Source organism: Podarcis melisellensis (genome assembly GCF_964234715.1).
Source record: "Podarcis melisellensis genome assembly, chromosome: 1".
Lineage (NCBI taxonomy): Eukaryota > Metazoa > Chordata > Lepidosauria > Squamata > Lacertidae > Podarcis > Podarcis melisellensis.
This window is the reverse complement of record NC_138528.1, coordinates 109,267,396-109,291,343: the sequence shown is the minus strand read 5'-3', so window position 1 is coordinate 109,291,343 and position 23,948 is coordinate 109,267,396. Positions and strand designations below refer to the sequence as shown.

Sequence of the window (23,948 nt, the reverse complement as noted above, 5' to 3'; positions counted from 1 at the left end):
CCTCATAGAGTAGGGTACAAAGTGCTTAAAGGCATTGATTAGTAAATATAGCATATAAAACTGCATTGTATTAGGGAAATTTCATTTCAGAAATGTGTGCATTAAGCAATATTCATGCTAAAGAACTTTCATGGGTACTTTTTTTGTTAAAAAAAATCACGTAGTAGTGTGGAAATATGAAAACTGGGAGAAACCAAAATTGACAGATTCATCTATTCCTAGTGTAGAGTCTATTCCAATATCAAATACTGAGTGACTGAACAAGTGTATTATGACTATTTATCCTGCAAACAACTTGTTGTTGTTGTGTAGATTACTCTAGATGGACATGATATTCGCTCGCTTAATATTCAGTGGCTGCGTTCTTTGATTGGCATAGTTGAGCAGGAACCAGTCCTGTTTGCTACCACCATTGCAGAGAACATTCGCTATGGTCGGGAAGATGCCACTATGGAAGACATCATCAGAGCAACCAAACAAGCCAATGCCTACGACTTTATCATGGATCTGCCTGGGGTAAGACAAGCTTCAGTTTACAATATTCAAAATCCTGATGTGATTGCATGCCTATCTAGCTTGTGATCTACAAAGTTATGCACAGCTCACCAGCCACGCATTGTGGTCTTCCAGAAGTGTTTGTCTGTTTTTGCAGCCTCAGGCAGGCATTGAGAACAGTACGTTTATCACACCTTGGTGGGTTCTTATACATGGCTGGTGGTGGACTATTACTGTGTAGGTCTATCCGCAGTGTTCAAGACAATATGGACACTTGCCGTCTTCTACAGTGGCCACTATCTTCTGAAGTTTACTTGTGGTTCCTTCCTTCAAAGGAGAGAGAGAGAAAGTAGATGTTTTAGGTGATGCCAGTATTTATTGGCTGCAATTCCAAGGTGTGTGCCTGAGCCACTCATGCACCCACTAGGAGTTTCTCGGGTAAATTGCTTCTCAGCAGACAATCCACTGTTGAATTAAAACCATTATTGGTATTTCCTTTTCCTTTCCTGGGTAATGAAGAGACCATAAAGTGATATTTAAATCCACATGGTTGTTCTCAGTAAGTTGACTGCTAGTAGAAGGAGGATAAGGACTTTCAATGGCTATGTTCTACCTCCACGGTCAAAGTTGCTGGAAAGCACAAGTTGGGGGATGGAGGAGTGCTGTTGCATGCAGGTATTGGTTGTGGGCTTCCATAGGTTCTAGTTGGCCATTATGGCCAGGTGTTCTTCTCTTCAAAGATACATATAAGAGACTTGCTTCTTCAGGTGCCTTGATATTTTTTGGGTGGGTTAGGGTGTACAACACATGTCATTCTCAAACTTATTTTGACAATTTTGAGGGGACCTAGCCATAACTCCATGGCAGAGCACATGCTTTGATTGTGTAAGCTCCACCAAAAAGACCTTAGCTAGAAAGCCAGCTGAAATTTATTGTCTGAGATCCAGGACACTCAAGAAAGATAGATAGCACCTGGTTAGGTGGATCAGACTTCTTTTCATGGTTCTATTTCATGCAGAGAGGAATAGAAGCTTGCTTTATTTCCTTAACAAAGAAATGTGTGGGTGATACCTGCTTCGGGAGCACATGGGGGTTTCCTGCTAGACTAGAGAGATACATGAGCTCACACCGGCACTGGGAGCACAGGCAGAGGATGGGTGCAGCTCTCACCATTGAATAGGATCGAAGTAAAGACCTTTGTCACTGGTTTCATATTCCTATCCCACTGTTTTAGCAATTTGACACCCTAGTTGGAGAAGGTGGTGGTCAGATGAGTGGAGGCCAGAAGCAGCGGATTGCTATTGCTCGTGCTTTGGTTCGAAACCCCAAAATCCTGCTACTGGACATGGCTACATCAGCACTGGACAACAAAAGCGAAGCTACAGTGCAAGAGGCCCTTCATAAGGTTTGGCATATTTAATGAGTGGGCAGATGGGCAGGGAATTATTATTATTATTATTATTATTATTATTATTATTATTATTCAGTATCATGGAGGTGGGGGTAGGAAACTTTTAAAAACACACACACCCTCTTAAGTATAATCTCCTTAATGGTAGAGATTAGTCTCTTCTCCCCTCCACAATTTTCTTTTTATAATAAGTTTACAATATACAAAATTATGGTGAGGTGTGGTTAGGAGTCCTAATGGGACATAATGGTTATAGTGCCAGAGTAGGAGTGGGAATCCGATATTCAACCCCCACATTCAGGCAGTCACAATTTCTGTTGTGAGGATGAGATCAGAGTGGGGAAGAGAAAGAATAAGGGCAGGCTAAAATCCAGTTAGCAACAACGACAACAGTGCTATTCAGAGCTTTGCATTTGCTCCAGTACACAATTGGTGTTCTCTGGGTGTTCTTGAATGAACGGAGAAGCCTTTAGGAGCAAGGCTGGGGACCCACTATGTGCGCTCTGGAACTTGCTGCATGATTCCATAAGAAAATCAGTAGAGTGGATGCGAGGTTCTACAGCGTAGAACCTCACACCCACCCATTAACCAACAAATGTGCATGCGGTTTCCAGAATTGTTAGGCTTGTTAGCAGTGGAAACGTGGGGAGGGAGCAGTGCCAGATCAGAAGCTTGACCTGTGGTAGGGAAGAGTTTACCCCAAAGACTTACCCAACACAGATCTCAAGGAGCTGTTGGGAAGAGTCATGTTGGGGAATGACATGGAAGAGGTAGTGTGTCCTGTTCATTGAAATCCATGGTCACGACTGACTGAAGTCCTTTGATCTCAGTGGGTCTGCTCTGAGTATGTCTTAGTTAAATAAAACCCACAGCTTTTAAAGCTTCCAACCTTTTGTACGCATTTATATGGGAGTAGATGAGTGTTACAATACCAGAATTCCACAGCCAGGAAGCGCACAAGCACAAAGGGTGGGTTAAAAAAGCGGGGGGGAATTGTTCAGTAAATAGCAGGCAATGCTGGAGATGGGAGGTAGGCATGCTGCTCTTCAAACATTTGCTTGGAAATGAATATAAATATCAGTGCTGGCATAAGACAGCTTGATGGGCGCAGAAAGAACATACAGATTTCTGTGTACCAGTTGCCACTGGTGGGGAGAGGGCCACTGCATTCATGCCCCTCTTGCAAGCATCTCATAGGCACCTGGTTTGCAACTGTGAGTGGCCATGATGGGCCATTAGTCTGATCCAATAGAGCTCTTTGCATGTCCTTACACCACTTAGGCTTCATTCCATGCTCCGTGACCGACCACACACACAAAAGCAAAGAGAGCAAAGCCTACCTGTTTCACTCATCTGTTTGCTTCACCGGTATTCCCCCCCCCCATTTCTTTAGGCTCGCGTTGGGCGCACGTCCATCTCCATTGCTCACCGCTTGTCCTCAATCAGAACTGCTGATGTCATAATTGGCTTTGAGCACGGAAGAGCAGTGGAAAGGGGGAAACACGAGGAGCTGATGGAACGGAAAGGGGTTTATTTCACACTGGTAACTTTGCAAAGCCAAGGGGATAAGGCACTCACTGACACGTCGATGCAAAGCAAGTAACTTATTCTGCGTTTCTGAAAACGAGGTCAAAGTTTACTAACTCAAGGAATTAATTTCCTTTTCTTTACTAACACAACTATTTCCCTATGGTCCCATGTAAAATCAGTCCTACACATAAGTACAAAACAAGCTGTGCCTTATTCCAAAGTTAGATTATTTGTGCATCTATCTCTGGATCACTGATGCACCTCTCTCTCTTTCCCATTATGGCTACCTGTGATCCTCTTAACTGGAGATGCTGGAGTTCAAATCTGGATTCAAATCTGGAGTTCAAATTCTTATGCATTCACAGCCTGTGCTCTGCTCCTGAGCTATGGTCTCTGGGAGCAAGACAAACTGAATACTCTGCTTTACTAGTGTCACACTTTGATGACCCCTCAACCAGCATTCTTTGCTGACACAAACTGAACAAGCCTTCTTGCTGTGCTGCAGTCCATTTTTAAGAATGCTTCAGATTTCTGAAAGAGTTGTTGGAGCATGCAGAGCTGATATAACCTCAGACATCTGGGCGTTCTTCTAACTGAAAGCGGGAAAGTGTACCCGCTTGAAGTGGTACACCCCAACAAAAACATGTAGCTTTTCTGCTCGCAGGTGTGCCAAAGGAGCACATCCAGGGTCCTTAGAAAGCCTCTCTGCCAAAGAAGTGTACTCTAAGTTAAGCTCACATTTTTTTGAACTAAAGAGTATTGCTGTGCATCAGGTTGAATATTTAGCAAGCCACCATGAAGCAAAAATTTTCAGCCTTGTAACAGGTTTGCTTTATACACTGTAAACGCATACCAAAATATAAGTAATAAAAATGGAATGGATGATCTCACTTTCTGATTGGCTTCTTTGGCTTTGTTTTACAGCAGCCGAACCAAATCTTGAGAAAACGCAGTCTTTCGTCAGGGGAAGTTATCGGGACAGCTTGAGGTAAGCCTTTCAGTGGGAGACAAAACACAACACAATGCAGCCTTGTAACAGCACGTTCCTGTTTTGCTTCAGGTAAGGAAACAGGATGTACTACCCATAAACATATGACAGGCAGCAACCAGTTCCTTTTGGAGTTTGACCTAGCAGTTTTATTTTTTTAATGAGAATCAGCCCACCATTGAGAATGGGTATTCTTTGAACTGGCAAAGGGACAGGAGCAGAAGGCTTGTTAATTAATAATACTTGATTGATTGATTGATTGATTGATTGATTGATTGAAAGATGTATAACCTATGCCCCCCAAAATCAGGTTGAACGCTCCATTTCATTTAACCTCCCTGCAAGCAAATCAGAACAAATCAGCTAAACAAAAAACAGGCATCTTAGAATTGGCATCATATAACTTCCATTTTAAGTTTTGTGCAAACAAATCGGGATGAAGGCTTAATACTGTGAATAGGTTGTCTAGGGGAGCCCTTATTTGGAAGTATTTCCCTTTGAACTCAGTGGGACTTACTTCTGAGCAAACATGTCAAGCTTTGCACCATAAATCTCAGGATATAGGTATTGTAAGTATTTCAGTAAATTATGATCGTACTAAGTAATAACACTAGATGCAAACTCCTCAAACTGCTGTTCCTAAGACTTCACCTTTTCTCTTTATTCTTTCATAGAGCTTCCCTTCGACAGCGTTCCAGATCTCAGTTGTCAAATATTGTACCGGACCATCCAATGTCAGTTGCCCAGAACCATTCGGAGCATATCTATAGCACCGGGCAATATGAAGAAGATGGCAGTCCATTTAAGAAGGTCATTATTTGACAAAAACATCCATTTTGTTTCTCTGGTCCTGTTGAAAAGCTCGCTGTATAACCCTTCCTCAAAGTTTCTACTGGGCAGCACGGAAAGTAGAATATCGACATATTTGCCCCTTTTCTCTTTTAGGAGCCAACGGCTGTAAAAGTGGAAGAAGTGAAGCCTGCTAATGTTACCAGAATTCTGAAATACAATGCTCCTGAATGGCCCTACATGCTGATTGGATCCCTTGGAGCAGGCTTCAATGGGGCAGTCAACCCACTCTATGCCTTGCTTTTCAGTCAGATTCTTGGAGTAGGTCATGACCAATTTCCTTCTTCTTGTATCGAATATGGTTTTTCACCACCCTTATATTATGCAGGACAACTGCATGCCAACAGTGTGCCAAGCAGTCCTTATTACTTCATTTCCAACATTTTGGCTTGCTGCTTTTAGTAGTTTTTGAACATTCGTGGTCATTTGCCCAATTCCCATGCAGAACACCAGGTTGGGGAAGGGGGCTGTTGACAATTAGCTCTCCCAGCAGACCCCAAGGACTGGGCAGCTGCATTCCCGAATCTTGAGGTTCATAGGCTTCTGGGAGTGCTCTGGAATTTATCGGGGGGGGGGGGAGAGGTGTATCTTGGGAAGGAGGGTCTTCTGTTACTATGACAGGCCCACCAACAGTTTTGTAAACTGTTGGAGAATGTATGATTGAAACTTGTGGGTTGAGTCAGTTGCAAAAAAAGAAATGACTGTTTCCCCAACAGACCCATGAACACCAGGACTCTGGAGATGAGCAGGGGCATTGGGGTCTTGTGTTAAGAGCCAGTTTCTAGGAGGAGGACATATTTTCATATATGTAGTCACTATGGTGATAAAGGAGATATTTCAGATCTCCAAAGGGCTTCATTTTTCTTTCTCCTTTAAAGCAGTTATTTGAGCAGCAGCACTGGGGTGTGTGTGTGTCCAGCCTTGTCTTCCATACATTTCTTGATTGAAATCACACACACACACACACACACACACACACCCTGCAACTGGCCCTGCTGGGAGTGGAGAGGGGGAGACAGGCATAATTCAGGTACAGTGCTACCTCGGGTTACAGACGCTTCAGGTTACAGACTCCGCTAACACAGAAATAGTACCTCAGGTTAAGAACTTTGCTTCAGGATGAGAATAGAAATTGCGCGGGGGCAGCGGGAGGCCCCATTAGCTAAAGTGGTACCTCAGGTTAGGAACGATTTCAGGACCTCCAGAACGAATTAAGTTCTTAACCTGAGGCACCACTGTACCTGTCTTCCCCCATACCCCAGTACTGTTAATTTGATTAAGCTTGGAGCATCCCTCTACCTCACACCAATGGCTACTTTCAAGAGAAACAAGTAGAAGACTCTGAGTCTTGTTTGTTTGGCAAATTCCCCTGAGTTCACGGAGACATCTCCCCATAAAACAGTGCATTGGACTGCAACCTTAAATCTGAAAAGAGAAGAATAATTATATGCCCTTTTCCCCTTGATAAATTGTCCCATTCCATGGCATTCTAGTAACCATAAATAGCTCAGTCATTAGAGCATGAAACTCTTAATCTCAGGGTCCTGGGTTCGAGTCCTACATTAGGCAAAAGATTCCTGTATTGGCAGGGGTTGGGCTAGATAGCCCTTGTGCTCCCTTCCAACTCTACAATTCTATGATTCTATAAAGAAGTGAGCAATATAATAAGGGTCTGTTTTTCTACATTTACAATATTCCAAAAAACACGTTATCCCTTTTCTACCTGACTGAAGTATGGAGGCATTTTATTATTAGACAGTAAACTCACGGACACAATAGGCAGTGCTGGTGGTGAATTAAATTCACCGGCACTAAAGCCACAAAGGCTCTGAACAACCCCTTTGCATGGTTTCATCAAAACAACAAAACAGGCATGCTGACAGACTCCCATGAAGGCATTATATGCTTTTAGAAAGCAAATGCATATATTGGTCCCTTTTCGCACCGTGCATTTTATAGTCACTTAAACTCAATGTTGATCGACTTTGGGCAGCAGTATTGGTTGAAAGTTAATGCAAAGACAGCCATAATTTATTCCGCTGCTCTGTTTTATTGTGAACAAAGCATCCCCTTTGGGGAGTCAGCTAATCCCATTTCCTATAAAAAGGAAGCGCATTGGCCATCTGCAGAACACCTGTGGCAGGTGCAGAAGCAATAAGCAGCTGTGGCTTCTGGGATCTTACAGCTCTCTTGTGAGATCTTGACAGAACCAGGAAACCACACACTGAGCAGCCCTGGCGAGCAAGGATTTGGTGGAGGGGTAGTGGGTGGCACCTTCCTGTTTCACCTTAGGTAGCAAAATGGAACACGCTCCCTCTGCCAACTGAGAGCCAGTGTGGTGTAGTGGTTAAGAGCGGTGGACTCGTAATCTGGTGAACCGGGTTTGCTTCCCCACTCCTCCACATGTAGCTGCTGGGTGACCTTGGGCCAGTCACACTTCTCTGTTGTCTCTCAGCCTCACTCACCTCACAGAGTGTTTGCTGTGGGGGAGGAAGGGAAAGGAGATTGTTAGCTGCTTTGAGACTCCTTAAGGGGAGTGAAAGGCGGGATATCAAGTCTAAACACCTCAACTAGCCCAGCATTCTGTTTTCATAGATGCCTATTGGGAAGGACACCCACAGGATTTGAGTGCAATAGATAACTACTTGTGGTTCACAACCACGGGCATCCAGAGCATACTGCCTCTAACAATGGGGCCAGAACTTGTGTCCTGATCCATCTACTTGCTACAGACACAAGGGATGGATCTACACACAAGGGGGAAATGCTATAAATAAGTCAGAGATTAAATCTTTATAATAAAAGAAAAAAAAAGCTATGGAAAATTGCTTAGAATCCCCCACCCCACCCCTTCTCTGGCTCAGTCTGGTGTTGCATATTTATAATGCATTTAGAACGCTGTTTCTTGACTAAAGTAGCTCAGTCCAAGGTTTCCTCTACCTTTAATGTTTAGCTCCAAGGCAGATCCCTTCTTTTTAAGGGGGCAAACTTGAAGACTAGAATCCAGCTGGTGTGGGAATTGCTTCTGCTCAACTTAGTTTTTATTAAAGGACTTTCATAGTTGACAAGGGTACATACAGTCTCTGTTTGCTTCTTCTAACCAGTTTGGAGTACGTAGTTACAGATTAGTTGACTTACTAAGATTTGCCCTGCATAGACAAACATCAAACGGGAACACAAGCATGTGTTTCATGACCTGGCGATAGTGTAAAGGTTAGTTAGCAAGTCTGGAAGATCAAACTTAAGAGATCAGCATTTATAGCTTGAGAGCAATTGCTTAAAAAGTTAGTGTTTAAGTCTGTTGTTGTCAACATGCCTGTGAACTGGTGGCTCAAAAAACTTGTCCGAAAGACATGGGGGGTGGGGAGGGATGGATTTAATGAGCATAAAGAATGACCCCTCTTTGAGCGCTCATACTTTTTCCTATTGGTTACTTTTCCCATTCTGCCAAAGATAACAGGTTGCTTGTTGACCTCTAAAAACAAATGTCCCAAAGAGTTAACAAACAGGATCTATGCCCTCCCTTGGAGGCACACTGATTATAGTGTCTCTTAATGACATGGATGTGGGGCTTTGGGCATGTTTATGAGAAAGCAGAAAACTTCCTGTTTTTCCATTTGAGTTTTGACACACACACACATTTAGTTTTACATATCCCAGTGAGCATGTGATTGCAGCTGACTTTATGAGGATTAGGGGAACATTTTAAATAAATGCTTGCCAAAAAAGAGGCAGTGAGATTTGCTGAGCCTTCTGCTCCTTCTCTGAAGACTTATTAGCGGATTGAAGGGCTTTTAAAACCTGACTTTTTCAAAGACTTGCTACTTGCCATTGTTCTCCTCTGGTTATTAGTCCCTTACGCCTCTTAAAAGCTGCATGGAAGATTTTTTTGTGGTTTTCCCCCCAAAGTCAGTGATTTGTTTGTATTTCAGTTGGGTCCAAGTTCTCTAGTTTCTTGGTGCGGATTAATCCTTTGTTTTTGAAACCCAGGTATTAAACATACCTGGGTTCAAATGGCCTATTATGAATAGCGGACACACCATTTAAATGGGATACTTCAGTTATGAATAGCGGACACACCATTTAAATGGGATACTTCCCTGCAGCAACTACTGAAACACAGTTTAATTTGCTGGCCTGATATTCTCAACAGTTCCTTTTTCTTAATGGTTTTAATAGTGTTTTATTATAATTATGCTATTTATCACCTCAAACTACAGAAGGAAAAGTAGGATAATTATTCTATATGAAACAAATACATTTCATTTTTTAAAAATAAATTTTATGAAAGCGTATAGAGAAAAATACAAAATTTGATACATTTCCCATTTTTTTAACCAAACCAAGACTTTTATAGAGATACAATAAAAACAAAGAAATATTGGTAGAGGGGGGAGATAGAGAAGGAAAAAGAAAGAAAAAACAGAAAAGAGGATAAGAGAAAGATAGAAAAACAATATTCACTTTGTCTGATCCACTATAGTAGAACCAAATACATTTCAGATTAGAGAGAATGGCTTCTCCTCCTGACAGATTTGAGGCCTGGCACCTCTTTATTTTTTTAGTACAAAGCTGTACTTAGGTAGAGGAAAAGTCCCTTATAAAAAAAATCTATAGCCTATTGATTTCATTTGGGGAAATTCAATAGTTGTTGTTGTTGTTTAGTCGTTTAGTCGAGTCCGACTCTTCATGACCCCATGGACCAGAGCACTCCTGTCTTCCACTACCTCCCGCAGTTTGGTCAAACTCATGCTGGTAGCTTCAAGAACACTGTCCAACCATCTCGTCCTCTGTCGCCCCCTTCTCCTTGTGCCCTCCATCTTTCCCAACATCAGGGTCTTTTCCAGGGAGTCTTCTCTTCTCATGAGGTGGCCAAAGTATTGGAGCCTCAACTTCAGGATCTGTCCTTCCAGTGCTGTACTAGGCAAAATTTGCTTGCAGCACTCCACTGAGTTCTCACACGAGCAATACTCAAGGCAACTGTAAAACCAAAATGTGCTAAATCAGAGGTACCCAATACAACGACCCCCTACAATTTACTGGCCATGCAGGCTGTAAGTTGGAGTCCAGTAACATCTGCAGGCTACCCATGGGCTAGATTGCATGATCCTATGATTTCCAATATCATGTGACATGAATTCTGAAATAGAGGCTCTCAATTCACTGCTTAGAGATGATTATAATGAAGCCGTGTATAAATTGCCTAAATAGATAATAAAATTATACTGTTTTAGTTGGCACTTAATATTATGGCCCTTTCTTTTCTTTCCCAAAAGACCTTTTCTATCCTGGATGAAGAAGAACAAAGATTGCAGATCAACGGCATCTGCCTGCTCTTTGTATTGGTTGGAGTTATATCATTTTTTACACAGTTTTTACAGGTAAATGACCATTAAGATCGGCTGTTCCGTTGCTTTTCTTTTCTCGTTTTTAGGTGCCTTGTGGCTGGGATGTCTAGACTTACACATTCTTTAAATGCATTTCAGGGATATACATTTGCAAAGTCTGGTGAGCTGCTTACAAGACGGCTAAGGAAGGTTGGCTTCGAGGCCATGCTAGGTGAAGAAATTGGTTGGTTCGATGACCACAGGAACAGCCCAGGGGCTTTGACCACAAGACTAGCAACTGATGCCTCTCAGGTTCAAGGGGTAAGAGATTTTATATAAAAGTAGCTAACACACTTCAGATATTGCCACATCAGCTGGGCATCCACTCAGTCAAATTGAGACAAGATAATTATTATCATGGAGTTATTGGCTAAACATGCCTCTGAAAATCCATAGAAATGAAAGCTGCTGGAAAGGTGAGTTTAAGGAGAAATAAATTGCTATTTTGCACCTTGAATTTTTTTTTACACTGTAGCATCTTTTAGCATTCAACGTTCAGCCAAAAGTATAAGGCCTAGTTCTCACTGAAATGATAAAGCTGTGTCTCAGTTGTACCATTTCGTTCCCAAGTGTGGGCTTACATGATGGAATGATTCTTCTCAGATTAAATTCAAAGGTTCCTACACAAAAAAACCAAGCACATCAGGGAACAGCCTAGGACTCTTCCCCTTAATGTTCAGTTTCCCATGTACAGAGGCAATGGGGGTGTAAAGCTGTTCCTTCATTTGAGCCCCACATGCAGTCTGAAGTGGTTGAGATAGAGACCTAAACGAGAGGAGCAGACAGCATAAATGGGAATTCCTTTCAAATCCATAAGTCACACTTTGGACCCAACTTATCTTCTCATATGCCACAAGTTGCTACAAACTGGGGAAAATGAACAAAGCCCATTGCAGCCACGAGGGTGGCTTAGCCATTGTAGACCCTCTCCATGAGTGTGTTGCTGATGGGCCTGTTTTCACAATTAGGCGTGCCAAAGGTTTTTCAGTGACATAGGCAGGAAAAAGAGGTGCTTTGGCAACACATCCTTGCTCAGTCTCCTTGTTCCTGAAGGCGGGTCTAGAACACTTCAGGGAAATAGATTTCGGATAAGAATTCCTGGAAAAACTTTGTAATGGAAAGAGCTGTTTGGCAGTGGGACAGACTGCCTCAGACTGCCTTCACTGGAGGTGTTTCAACATCCTGGTTACAGGGAACCAGGCAGAGGGCCTTCTTGGTAGTGGCACCTGCCCTGTGGAACGCCCTCCCACCAGATGTCAAAGAGAAAAACAACTACCAGACTTTTAGAAGACATCTGAAGGCAGCCCTGTTTAGGGAAACTTTTAATGTTTAATAGGTTATTGTATTTTAATATTCTGTTGGAAGCGACCCAGAGTGGCTGGGGAAACCCAGCCAGATGGGCGGGGTATAAATAATAAATTATTATTATTATTATTATTAATGTGGGAGAGTGTGTTGGTGATCTTTTTATTCTTTCTTTTTTTCCTTTTGCTTGTTTTAAGGCAACCGGCAGCCAGATCGGCATGATTGTGAACTCTGTCACCAACATTGGGGTGGCCATTGTTATTGCTTTCTACTTCAGTTGGAAGCTCAGCTTGGTCATCATCTGCTTCTTGCCATTCTTGGCTTTATCAGGTGTGGTGCAGTCTCAGATGCTAACAGGGTTTGCCTCTCAGGACAAACAAGCATTGGAAGCAACTGGGAAGGTAATGTTTAAAACAACTACAAAAAAACACATCATTTAAGATTAAATGAGATGGTGAGTAATAATGCAATCATCCAGTGTTGTCAGTGATAACAGACATTTTGGGCCTGGCATAGCCATGTAGGGTTGAAATGTCCCGTCCCCCGTCCCCCCTGCTACTTGTCAAGCAGTATTTTAAAGTATCTGTTCCTTGGAAACCTGATTTTTCTTCTCAGAAGGGCAGTGTGAGGGCAAATAAAGTGTTTAGCTTCTGGTTGCAATTGGTTGGATAGAGTTGAAAGACACATTTGGCATTGCATATATGGGCATCCAAATCACAAGGGGTGTGTGCTCTAAGTGGGCCTTGACATGTACTGGCAGCCAGTGTAACTGGTATGCAATCGATCTTACATATTTCCTTAGCCTTCACAAGCAACTTCAGTTTGCACCAGCTGAGGCTTCTGAACTGTCTGCAAAAGGCAGCCCTTTGTAGAGTGTGTTACAGTAGTCTAATCCGGATGTAACCAGGACTATGTCTGCTTTCTTTCTCCAGTTAGGGATGCAGCCAGAGAATCAGCTGAAGCTGCTAAAAGTTTGATAATAGGACTGAAACCGACAGTATAGCTATGCAGAACAAATGGCGTAAAAGCCTACAACGAGAGAACGATGTCTGTCCACAGCTATTACCGGCAACTTAAGAATGTGGTAAAGAATAGGAGCAGAACAAGCTAAGACAAGCCTTTTGTTTGTTGAGCTGTATTGTCAATGTGTACTTAAGATGCTTATGTAGACAGCATCACCCTCGCCCAGATATGAGAACCCATGCCAGGAATTGTTTCTTGCCCAATATTGGAAAATTCACCAGTACAGTGAAAAAAATTTATTAGATTAGGAAACCTGGGGTCAGGCCTTGGCCAGATTCTGAAACTAGCTGCAGTAAAAGGGCCAGAAGGCAAGAACATGGGCAAATATATGCTAGTAGTCAGGTTCCAGTGGTAGCAGACAAGGATCAGAGAGACAGAATTCAAGGATATGATCAAAGACAGGCTGCTGGTGGAGATAGACAGGCAAGGGCCAGAGGTGGAGCACATGGTCAAAAGCAAAGTAAGTCTGTGTGGCTATTCAATGAGGCAAGTTCCTCAGACTGAGGAGCTGATTTGGGTATGAGGGCCTAGAGTGTCTCCATTGGCCTGGCCTTGGTAAGTTCAACTGAATCAGTTCAAAACTAGAGATTCTTAGTAAACTGGTGTGGAAACCAAACTTACACTTTAAAACTATAGATAGATAGGCAGATGATAGATAGATAGATAGATAGATAGATAGATAGATAGATAGATAGATGATAGATGAGATAGATGATAGATAGATAGATAGATAGATGATAGATAGATAGATAGATGATAGATAGATAGATGATAGATAGATGATAGATAGATGATAGATAGATAGATAGATGATAGATAGATAGATAGATAGATAGATGATAGATGATAGATGATAGATGATAGATAGATAGATAGATAGATATAGATAGATAGATAGATAGATAGATAGATAGATAGATAGATAGATAGATAGATGATAGATAGATATAGATAGATAGATGATAGATAGATATAGATAGATGATAGATAGAGATACAGTAGCTCACCAGATGTATGGCCCATATCTCTCAGACTGACATCTAACAGCTCTTTGCTACTCCTCCATTTATTTTTCTTTTTAACAGATTTCCAATGAAGCACTTGCAAACATCAGGACTGTCGCAGGAATTGGGAAGGAGAAAAAATTTATTGAAGCATATGAGAAAGAGCTGGAAGTCCCTTACAGAGCAGCAGTCAAAAAAGCAAATGTTTATGGATTCTGCTTTGGTTTTGCACAGAGTATTCTGTTTATAGCCAATTCGGTCTCCTATCGGTATGGAGGATTTTTAGTTGACAAGGAAGGACTTCACTACAGCTATGTGTTTAGGTAAAGGAACAGAAACACACCCACACAAATTGTCTTTCCCAAATAGAACCTGTTAGTTGATCGTGCATTCTCAACAGACACATTTGTGGGCATGATGAAATTGAATGACAACTCAGTGTTAAGAGGCAGTATATCTCTGGATATATAAGTTATTGTAGACCAACCATAGGCCACTGATGGAAACAGGATAGTAGACTTGGAGCTCTTCTTCCTAACGTCATGTAAGCTGACGTCTTTCCTTCTTAATTTCAGGGTGATTTCTGCTATTGTGACCAGTGGAACTGCATTAGGAAGAGCATCCTCCTATACACCAAATTATGCCAAAGCAAAAATAGCCGCAGCTCGCTTTTTTCAGCTGGTGGATCGTGTTCCCCAAATCAGTGTTTACAGTGATGCTGGAGAAAAATGGGTAAGAGCAGAAATTCGTGTTATTAGAATCACATAATTGTAGCATCCAAAGGTCATCCAGTTCCCTCTTCTGTACTGGAGCAAAGAAGATTATAGTGTGTCAAGAACCTAAAATTAGAGCAATACAAGGTCTGCTGATACCTTGAGGGCACAGAGTGTGTTTGATTAAAGAAAACTGCATTGGCTTGAACAAATAATACGTGCCCAGGGTAAGGCAATTTGGGGTCAGTTGTACTTTGAATAAAGTTAGTGCACATACCCCAGGCACCATGAATGTGGCCCGACTTTTCGTTGTGCTCTCAGCTTTAGAAGAATTCTTTAAGTGATGATTCCTGGTAACTCATCTGATAAATTTCTCCTCATCTCAAGATTTATATGCTCTTTGTCTCCAGATTGTCCCTCTAGTCTTAGCCCCTTGTTAAGTCCTCCCAACATACAGTGGTACCTCGGGTTACATACGCTTCAGGTTACATACACTTCAGGTTACAGACTCTGCTAACCCAAAAATAGTGCTTCAGGTTAAGAACTTTGCTTCAGGATGACAACAGAAATTGTCCTCTGGCAGCACAGCAGCAGCAGGAGGCCCCATTAGCTAAAGTGGTACTTCAGGTTAAGAACAGTTTCAGGTTAAGTATGGACCTCCGGAACGAATTAAGTACTTAACCCGAGATACCACTGTACTGTTGTTCTTGCAGTCTTCTGTGAGCACTGATGTTTTGAAACTTAGACACATTTCTAAGGTCCTCAAGGCACCTTGGGAAAAATAGGTGGTGTGATTAAAACCGATTAGGAACTAAACCAACAACACCAGAATTAAAACAACAACAACAACCAGATGCTTAATATCATCAAACCTCGTGGTTTAACAGGCAGCAATTGTGGGTTTCCTTTTTCTTAGTCTGCAAAAAATGTGGTCTGTTAGGAAATCTTTCCTAGGAAGAAGGGGAAGCAGCTGTGCTTTGAGCACCCTTGTGAACCCGGTGCCAGCATAGCCATGTACCTGCTATAGCACTGGCATGGGCTGAGACTCCGTGGCCATCGCAGAGCATTTGCTTTGAATGCAGACGGTTCCCAGTTCAATTCCTTCCATTCTCTGGGTATGTACCCTGTCTAGATCCCTGGATAGTTACGGCCATTGTGCATGGTCAACTCTTCAGGCCATTTAGAACTTGTGGGAAATGTTTCCACCTGAAACAAAGCCATGAACTGAGCAGCTCCACAGAATTTTACTTAGCTTCCTAGTGAAAGTTCACACCACATAATAACTCTTCAGCGGAGTAGATTATGAACTCACCATGTTTGCCACCTGCTCACTGCAGCCATCGCACAATGACTTGAATATGTGTGAGTGAAGTATTGATTCAGCATTAAGTGGTGTCTTTCTTCAATATCAATTAAAAGTCATACCTGAGACAAAATGTTGCAAAATGTGGAGGTTCAGAATACTCTATTCCATTGCTCTTCCCTCTGCTTTTCTGTCATTCCCGCCCAACCAAATCAGTCAATCAGCATTTTGTGGCTGCTGCACATAGCCTTCTTGGGGCTATTTTTGCAGCCCCCTCCCACCCCTTTGGGGTTTTCCCCCTAAAGGTTTTTTGCACTTGTGCAAACCTTGGGGCTCCCCAGAACCTACTAATACCTCCCTCTTATGTGTGTTTGTGTGTATGGTGCCATTCTGACTGCATAAGGCCTGGCTCCCACTTCATTCCTCCCTTGGCGCAAGTGGTGCAACAAGCCATAGTCCTTAGCTTAGCATACCCAAACCAGGCTTGGGGTTGCGTCAAGTCACACACGCCAAAGCATGGTCTAAAGCCAAGGCTCGTTCTCAGCTTCCTGATCATGTCTTGTTTGAGAGAAAACAAACCACAGTACCTGGACCCAGACATCAACTCTAAGCCAAAGATTCTGGCTTGTTGCTGCCACAAGAGCTAAGGGAGGAGGAATGAAGTGTGAGATGTCTGCTTGTACATGGTAAGCCATGATGTGCAAAGCAGCCCACAGTTGGTCACTTTGATTCCACAAAAGAAAAGTGGAAGGTATCACTATACACACACAGGGAGAGAGAGATAGAGAGAAGAAGAAGAAGAAGAAGAAGAAGAAGAAGAAGAAGAAGAAGAAGAAGAAGAAGAAGAAGAAGAAGAAGAAGAAGAAGAAGAAGAATAGTAGTAGTAGTAGTAGTAGTAGTAGTAGTAGTAGTAGTAGTGTGGATTTGATATCCTGCTTTATCACTACCCAAAGGAGTCTCAAAGTGGCTAACATTCTCCTTTCCCTTCCTTCCCCACAACAAACACTCTGTGAGGTGAGTGGGGCTGAGAGACTTCAAAGACGTGTGACTGGCCCAAGGTCACCCAGACACAAACCCGGTTCCCCAGATTATGAGTCTACCGCTCTTAACCACTATACCACACTGGAGAGAGAGAGAGAGAGAGAGAGAGAGAGAGAGAGAGAGAGAGAGAATGTGTGTGAATACAATATTTCTTGATGAAGGCAAATTTATCAAATGAAGAGCCTGGTATTGCCTGGTAACAGCAAACATTTTATTTTGCCCTTGTACAAGCCACAGACTGTAATGCTGGATATGTAATGGACACCTGCACATCAGTGAATTTACTGCGCCTCACTTTGTCATGGTGCAAATATGAGGAACTTAGGCAATACTTGCAGAGAAAGGTGAATTAGGAATCCTGCGCCACTTCCTTTGGCTATTGAAAGTTGGCTGTTCTTTAACAAACGAGGCACAAATGACTCACTAAAAAAATGTACAAAGCAGTTCATCTAGATTCATGAATTTGTAAACTGGCGGCTGTTAGAATGGTTTCACAATATGTACAGAACGGAAACCTCAGCGATATAGCTCACCCCGCAGAATGAACAATAGGAGAGAGTGGACTTCTCTGATATTGGGCCATACAGTACAAGGAAGCTTCCCTTGATATACCAGCCTCTGTTGCTTCGTTGGTTCTTCTTTTTGGTGCAGCATCTTCAGGAACCGGACGATGCTGCTTCAGAATTATTTCAACCATCATACACATAAAAGTAATGTGAAAACCACTTCCCTTCCTGTTGTGCTAGGGGCATTACGCTAGGTTCATTCTGAGGAGTGTCCGACTCAGAAATGACATGGAATATATTTTTAAAAGTAGTGTTATTTGTGGGGGCAAGTCCCAGGCAGCAGTCCTATGCACACTTATATGAGTAAGCCCCATTTGAACAAAGCGGGTGCTATTCAGTGTTAGAGCAGATGCGCTGAAATCAAAGAGATTAAATGCCTTACGTAAGTCTGTTGCCAGTTGATCAATCAGTGCAGTTATTCAACTCAATCTCACAGGTTCAGTGTGTCTCCAGATTAATAATTTGGGTAACAGCAAACCAAAGCTCCAGGACTCAGGATTGTTAGCAGGCTTTGCCAACCTAGCACTCTCCAAATGATTTGGACCACAACTTCCATCAGCTCCAGCCAACCTGTGCAAGTTGCACACATGCTGACTCCCACTTCCTTGTGCCTAATTTGATGGGAAAGAGACTTAAAGCTCTTAGTTTACATGGAAAATGAGCAAATGGTTTACTTTTCTCAGTGATGCTGGTGCTGTGACATTGTCTCTTAGGTAAGAACCGCAGGAAACAACAGAAGTTGGTAGGGGTCAGCTGCAATCAATGTCAACATGTCTTTTAAACCTTCCACACTGTATTGAACGTGTTATATTTTTGCAGCCTGGGGCCTGGTTTTTTTTTTTATTGCAATGTTGCAAATCTGATTGAAATATGCATGAGGTTATTTCCTTCTACCACAAAGTGGTAGATTTTTCTCCTTTTAACCAATGTCTTGTATGTTCCCACACTAAGGTGCAACTGTCTGCTTACTCAGTGGGGTTTTGCAACGTGCAAATTGATTTAGGTTCCATCTGCTTATCATTTAAGAGCTACATGGCTAATCGGTTTTAAAAGTGTAATTGATCATGACAGTTCTAGGAATAGTGGTAATAGTAATCATTACTTCCGTAAGAGTCATTTGTGAATTCAATTCAACCGCACCCAGAACATATTCTCTCTCTCTCTCTCTCTCTCTCTCTCTCTCTCTCTCTCTCTCTCTCTCTCTCTCTCTTTGTATAATCAGGATAACTTTCGTGGAAGCATTGAATTTTTGAACTGCAAGTTCACATATCCCTCTCGTCCCAACGTCCAAGTGCTAAATGGTCTTTCGGTGTCTGTGAAATCTGGACAAACCCTTGCCTTTGTTGGAAGCAGTGGATGTGGCAAAAGTACCAGTGTCCAACTTCTGGAACGTTTTTATGACCCTGAGGAAGGAAGAGTGGTATGTAGCCTTCTCTGCTTTCATACATAGTAAAAGAGCGCCGAAGAGTTGTTATAAAGCAAACCCGCAGTTCTCCCATCACGACCCCCTGAACCCAGCAGTTGGAGGATGCAGAAGCACTCAGTTCTGGTTTCAGTGCATGAAGTGGTTGGATGGGAACTCCTAGGGGAACCTTTCCTGACCATCAGTGCTTATGGGGCCAGAGCCTGGACTCTCGTGGACATTTCCCCCTAAGGAAGCAGGTGCATCTGCAAATCACCCAGCTTGCAGTGCAGGGAATACACCAGGTGGGAGGTCATGGAATAAAAGAGGACTGAAGAGATACTTCAAATATAATTTTACTTAAAGGGGTTTAAGCATTCAGCATAGATTCATGTGAAAATTATTTAAAGTTTAGTAAGCTCAGTGTAAGCTTAACTTAAAATTTAAAACTGAGGTTCCCTTACGACGGCGCCAATAGTCCATAAATAAATATTTTGTCTTTTCTGGGTTTTTTTCCTGTGCAGTTGATAGATGGACATGACAGCAAGAAGGTAAATGTCCGCTTTCTGAGATCTAAAATTGGGATAGTGTCCCAGGAACCTGTGCTGTTTGGCTGTAGCATTGCTGACAATATAAAATACGGCGATAACACCAGAGAGATTTCTATGGAAGAAGTGATAGCAGCAGCTAAGAAGGCCCAGCTGCATGACTTCGTCATATCGCTTCCTGACGTAAGCATCTTCTTCTTCACTAGTGTTCAGTGTTGTGAAAGGGAACGGTGGCTAAATAAGGAATCCATGGTGTGTGAGTCACAGAATCTCAACCATTTTCCTAGATGCAACTATGCACATGCTATAATATACTCCTGAACAGCAGCTCACTTTTGGACAGCCAGTGTGGTCTAGCAGTTAGAGTTGTTGGACTAAAAGTGAGGAAACCCAGGTTCAAATCCCTTCTCATCCATAAAGTTCACTGGCTGATCTTGGTCCAGTCGCCATCTCTCAGTTATTTCACAGGTTTATTGTGGGGATAAAACGTAGATTACTCTCTACCCTGATAAAGTTTCCATATCCCAAGGGTAGTTCATATCACCAATAAAACACGAATAAGAGTTGTTAAGTTTCATGCCACATTGCCTCCACAAGCAGCACCATTATTTTCTTCCAGTACTGCAGCACTGTGCATATTTCTGATGGTAAAAGGAGTTGCTTAAAATTCAGCCAATGTATATTTTCCAGCAATACAAAACTAACGTTGGCTCTCAGGGATCGCTGCTCTCTCGTGGGCAAAAGCAGCGCATTGCTATCGCCCGAGCCATCATCCGAGATCCCAAGATCTTGCTACTGGATGAAGCAACATCTGCTCTGGATACCGAAAGTGAACAGGTAAAGCTATTTCACCATGACTGAATCCCATACCGTATCTTAAGGCCAGCTGTGAAGGAATGGTTCTGTAGCATCAATCATGCCTCAAAGATAACAAATGAATAGGATGAAAAGAGCTGCTCTCTCAATTGTGAATCACTGGGTGCAGAAACATTTCTTTGGTTCTTTCTTCTCCCATACATTCGTGTGATGATCATGCGATGATTTTCTTAATAATTAGAATGAATGCTTGGGTGTAAAGGTAAAAGACCCCTGGATTGTTAAGTCCAGTCAAAGGTGACTATGGGGTGTGGCGCTAATATCCTCTTTCAGGCCGAGGGAGCTGGTGTTTATCCGCAAACAGCTTTTCCGGGTCATGTGGCCAGCATGACTAAACCGCTTCTGGTGCACAGGACACCATGATGAGTGCCAGAGCACACGGAAATGCTGTTTACCTTCCCACCACAGTGGTACCTATTTATCTACTTGTGCTGGTATGCTTTTGAACTGCTAGGTTGGCAGGAGCTGGGACAGAGCAATGGGAGCTCACCCGTTGTGCAGATTCAAACCTTATGATCAGCAAGCCCAAAAGGCTCAACACTACTTCGGGGAGAAAGGACTTATTTGGTTACACATATATATATATATAATGTGAATGACCAGATTAGAATGCAATTGCCAGGAGCAACATTGAGATACTCTGCAGAAAGTTGCCTTTACTACCTTTACTTTGTCACTTTCTCCCTTGTCTTCAGACTGTGCAGGCTGCACTGGATAAAGCTAGAGAAGGCCGAACGTGCATCGTCATAGCTCACCGCCTTTCTACCATTCAGCATTCTGATATCATAGCTGTAATGTCGCAAGGAGTGATCGTTGAAAAGGGCACTCATGAAGAACTGATGGCCCAGCAAGGGGCATACTACAAACTGGTTACCACTGGGGCACCTATCAGCTGAGCTTTCATACTTACTCCACGACACAATCAATGTAATTTACTTGGGGATTCACATTCACTCTGCTGTTGCAAACATGCAGGAGAAAGCGCATCCCCCACCCCACCCCCGCTTGACAGCTTGTGACATCAGTTATTAAACTTGCTGTGGTACGAAGAAAGGCAACATCTACTCAAACAGTGATGCTGTTGGGAGAGTGCTCAAAACCTGTTGTTGTTTTTTAATCAGCTAAAGTTCTGCCGAAGTATTTATATGTCTGGATTATTAGGCCACATACCTGTGACACCAGTGAAGTCAACAACTGCAGATCTGCAGCCCCCGGTCCACCTGTTGTTGGGATACTGCCAGGGAGACAGGCATCTCCAGACGATCCATTGGTCTCCCGTAGGACAGCATCAGTCAGTTAGTGACACAAGCCTCAGACACATTCCAGGACTCGTGCACGCCCTTGCAGCAGACTCTGCAACAGAAGATGCACCCAGAAGAGCATATTTACAACTTTATTCAGTGTTGGTCTGAACAAAGGAAAAACATGACTGCCTGCCTTCATGTCAACAGACAAATACAAAAGCTATATACAAAATGGAAACTCCCTGTGAGCAGGAAGTACGCAGGCTTGTGACACACAACAGCCTGCTCCCTTTTTAAGGAGGAACGGAAATATCCTAACAGCTTCCTTTTGGCACTCTGGGCAAACAGTGGCATCCACTGGCATGACCTACTATTACTCATTTCACAGTTGTGATCATGGAAATATCTAAACGCAGGTGTCCACATATCCATAAACACGAAGAAAGCATTGTAAGGTGGCTGTGTGTGTCCATGACACCTGTTCTGCACCTGAGTGCACTGCATGTGCCACTGGAGGTTCAGCAAGTTATGAAATTATATTCACCACCAATCAAACAAGGGAGAAATTTTGCACAAATCCAATGCCAATCTATGTATGGATTTGCGTGCTGATCATTCCAGCACACTGAACTGTCTGGATGCATCTTGACATAGGGGTGTACAGTTCCGTTGCAAACCATTCAGTGCACATGAATATAAATGGATCAGGCAGGGCATGTATTGCACCAGCAAGCTATAGGTCCTGTTATGGTAGCTTTCTCAAATGCAGAAAAAGTCAGTTGCAGTTTTTCCCTTGCTCGTTAAAAAGGCATCTGGAGCTGCCACAATGCCTTTCTCAAAACAAAGAACACTGGAAAAAACAGCTAGGGGGTGCAGGAGACTGTTCATACTGATGCTGCAGAAAGTGACAGAAAAATTACCATCAGTGCTGCTGAATCAGGAAAAGAAAACGCAGGAAAAGGCAAATGCGGTTTCACTACGCTCGGTCCTTTGGGGGTAGGGAATGTTTGTTGTCATGTGTTTGCAGAAGTGAACAACCAATGCTAACTGAATATCTAAACTAGTTTTCCCTAGCCTCCAGCAACTGTGCTAGCTGGGGCTGATGGGAATTGTAGTCCAAAACCAGGTTGGGGAAGACTGGTAAGTAAAGAATCTACACTGTATGGAAGTGGAGATACAGAAAGGAGAATCTGTATCACTACCTTCCTCCTCACTTTACCACTTGGCTACCCAGCTTCTTGTGTACAGATATGTTTCCATTAAAGCAAGGGATGAAATTTTGCGTCTTTGCTGTCTTATGTTTTCTGCTGACTAAATACCATTCTTTTAAAAAAAAAGGATGGAAAGAAGAAACTGCATCCAGAACCATTAGGCTGAGTGAAGCGGGTGTTGCCAAAGGGCAGCAAATTGTGGTTTAATTTACTGTTGTTATTATCTGGAATCAGATGTGCTACTCTGCAGTGAGGCGTAGCTCAGGTTGGGTGCAGGACAAGGCTGGCAGGGACCAGGCTGGATGCAGCACAAGGCAAAATTCAGGCTGGATGCAAGGCTCAGGCTGTGCTATAGTGACACAGAGCTCTGGTGTTGCTTCAGCAACAAACAAATTGGGCCCTGTGCATTGGAAGCAGCTGAATCCCCATGGTTAGCTCTGCCTGCACTGGAAGGTTAAGGGAGTTTCTTCAGTTAAAGTGGCCCCAACCTGCTCTTGTAGCCTCCTACTACAGTGGAGTGGGGAAGCCTCTGGTGGGAACATAAGAAGAGTCTGCTGGATCAGGTCAATGGCCCATCTAGTCCAGCATCCTGTTCTTACAGCAGCCAACCAGATACCTTGGAAAACCTGCAAGCAGGACCTAGGTGGGATGACATCCTGCCCACCTCAGATTCCCAGGAACTGGTATTCAAAGGCAATGGTCTCACTGGGGTTTCTGCAATGGAGTCTCCCAAGTCCAATCATTCTCAAGTTGGGGGGTGGGGGCTTCCTCCTGGCTCATCTGGTGGAAGCTGGCCCTGACTGCCTTCTCTGTTCTGGTTCAGAATCCTCAGCCTCATCCCCTGAAGAAGGGGATTCTGTCTCCAGGGCCATGATGGTACCCAGAGGTGGTTTGTTGGAAAGACATTGAACCTAGCTCTAATGAAGGCATATCGGTGAAAAGCGGCCATAAGCGATGTTAAGTAGGACGGAGCGCGGTAGATAGGGGTTATGCCGAAATTTAACAGCAAGCAGGCTCCACCACCAGCTACGAAATTTTGGGATAGCACCGCA

General features: G+C 43.0%; 1 protein-coding gene across 1 annotated transcript in view; it reads left to right on the top strand.

Annotated features, from left to right (window-relative positions):
- ABCB11 (ATP binding cassette subfamily B member 11) overlaps positions 1-21,379 on the top strand; it is a 43,236-nt gene extending 21,857 nt beyond the window's left edge. The window contains 16 exon segments of the mRNA XM_081882567.1: positions 313-516; positions 1,730-1,900; positions 3,300-3,503; position 3,505; positions 4,364-4,424; positions 5,099-5,234; positions 5,370-5,534; positions 10,550-10,654; positions 10,760-10,921; positions 12,163-12,366; positions 14,074-14,315; positions 14,568-14,724; positions 18,838-19,035; positions 19,542-19,748; positions 20,256-20,402; positions 21,137-21,379. Of these exon segments, the coding sequence (XP_081738693.1) occupies positions 313-516; positions 1,730-1,900; positions 3,300-3,503; position 3,505; positions 4,364-4,424; positions 5,099-5,234; positions 5,370-5,534; positions 10,550-10,654; positions 10,760-10,921; positions 12,163-12,366; positions 14,074-14,315; positions 14,568-14,724; positions 18,838-19,035; positions 19,542-19,748; positions 20,256-20,402; positions 21,137-21,337 (2,565 nt within the window). The 3' untranslated portion in view covers positions 21,338-21,379.
- Positions 21,380-23,948: the final 2,569 nt, after the last annotated feature.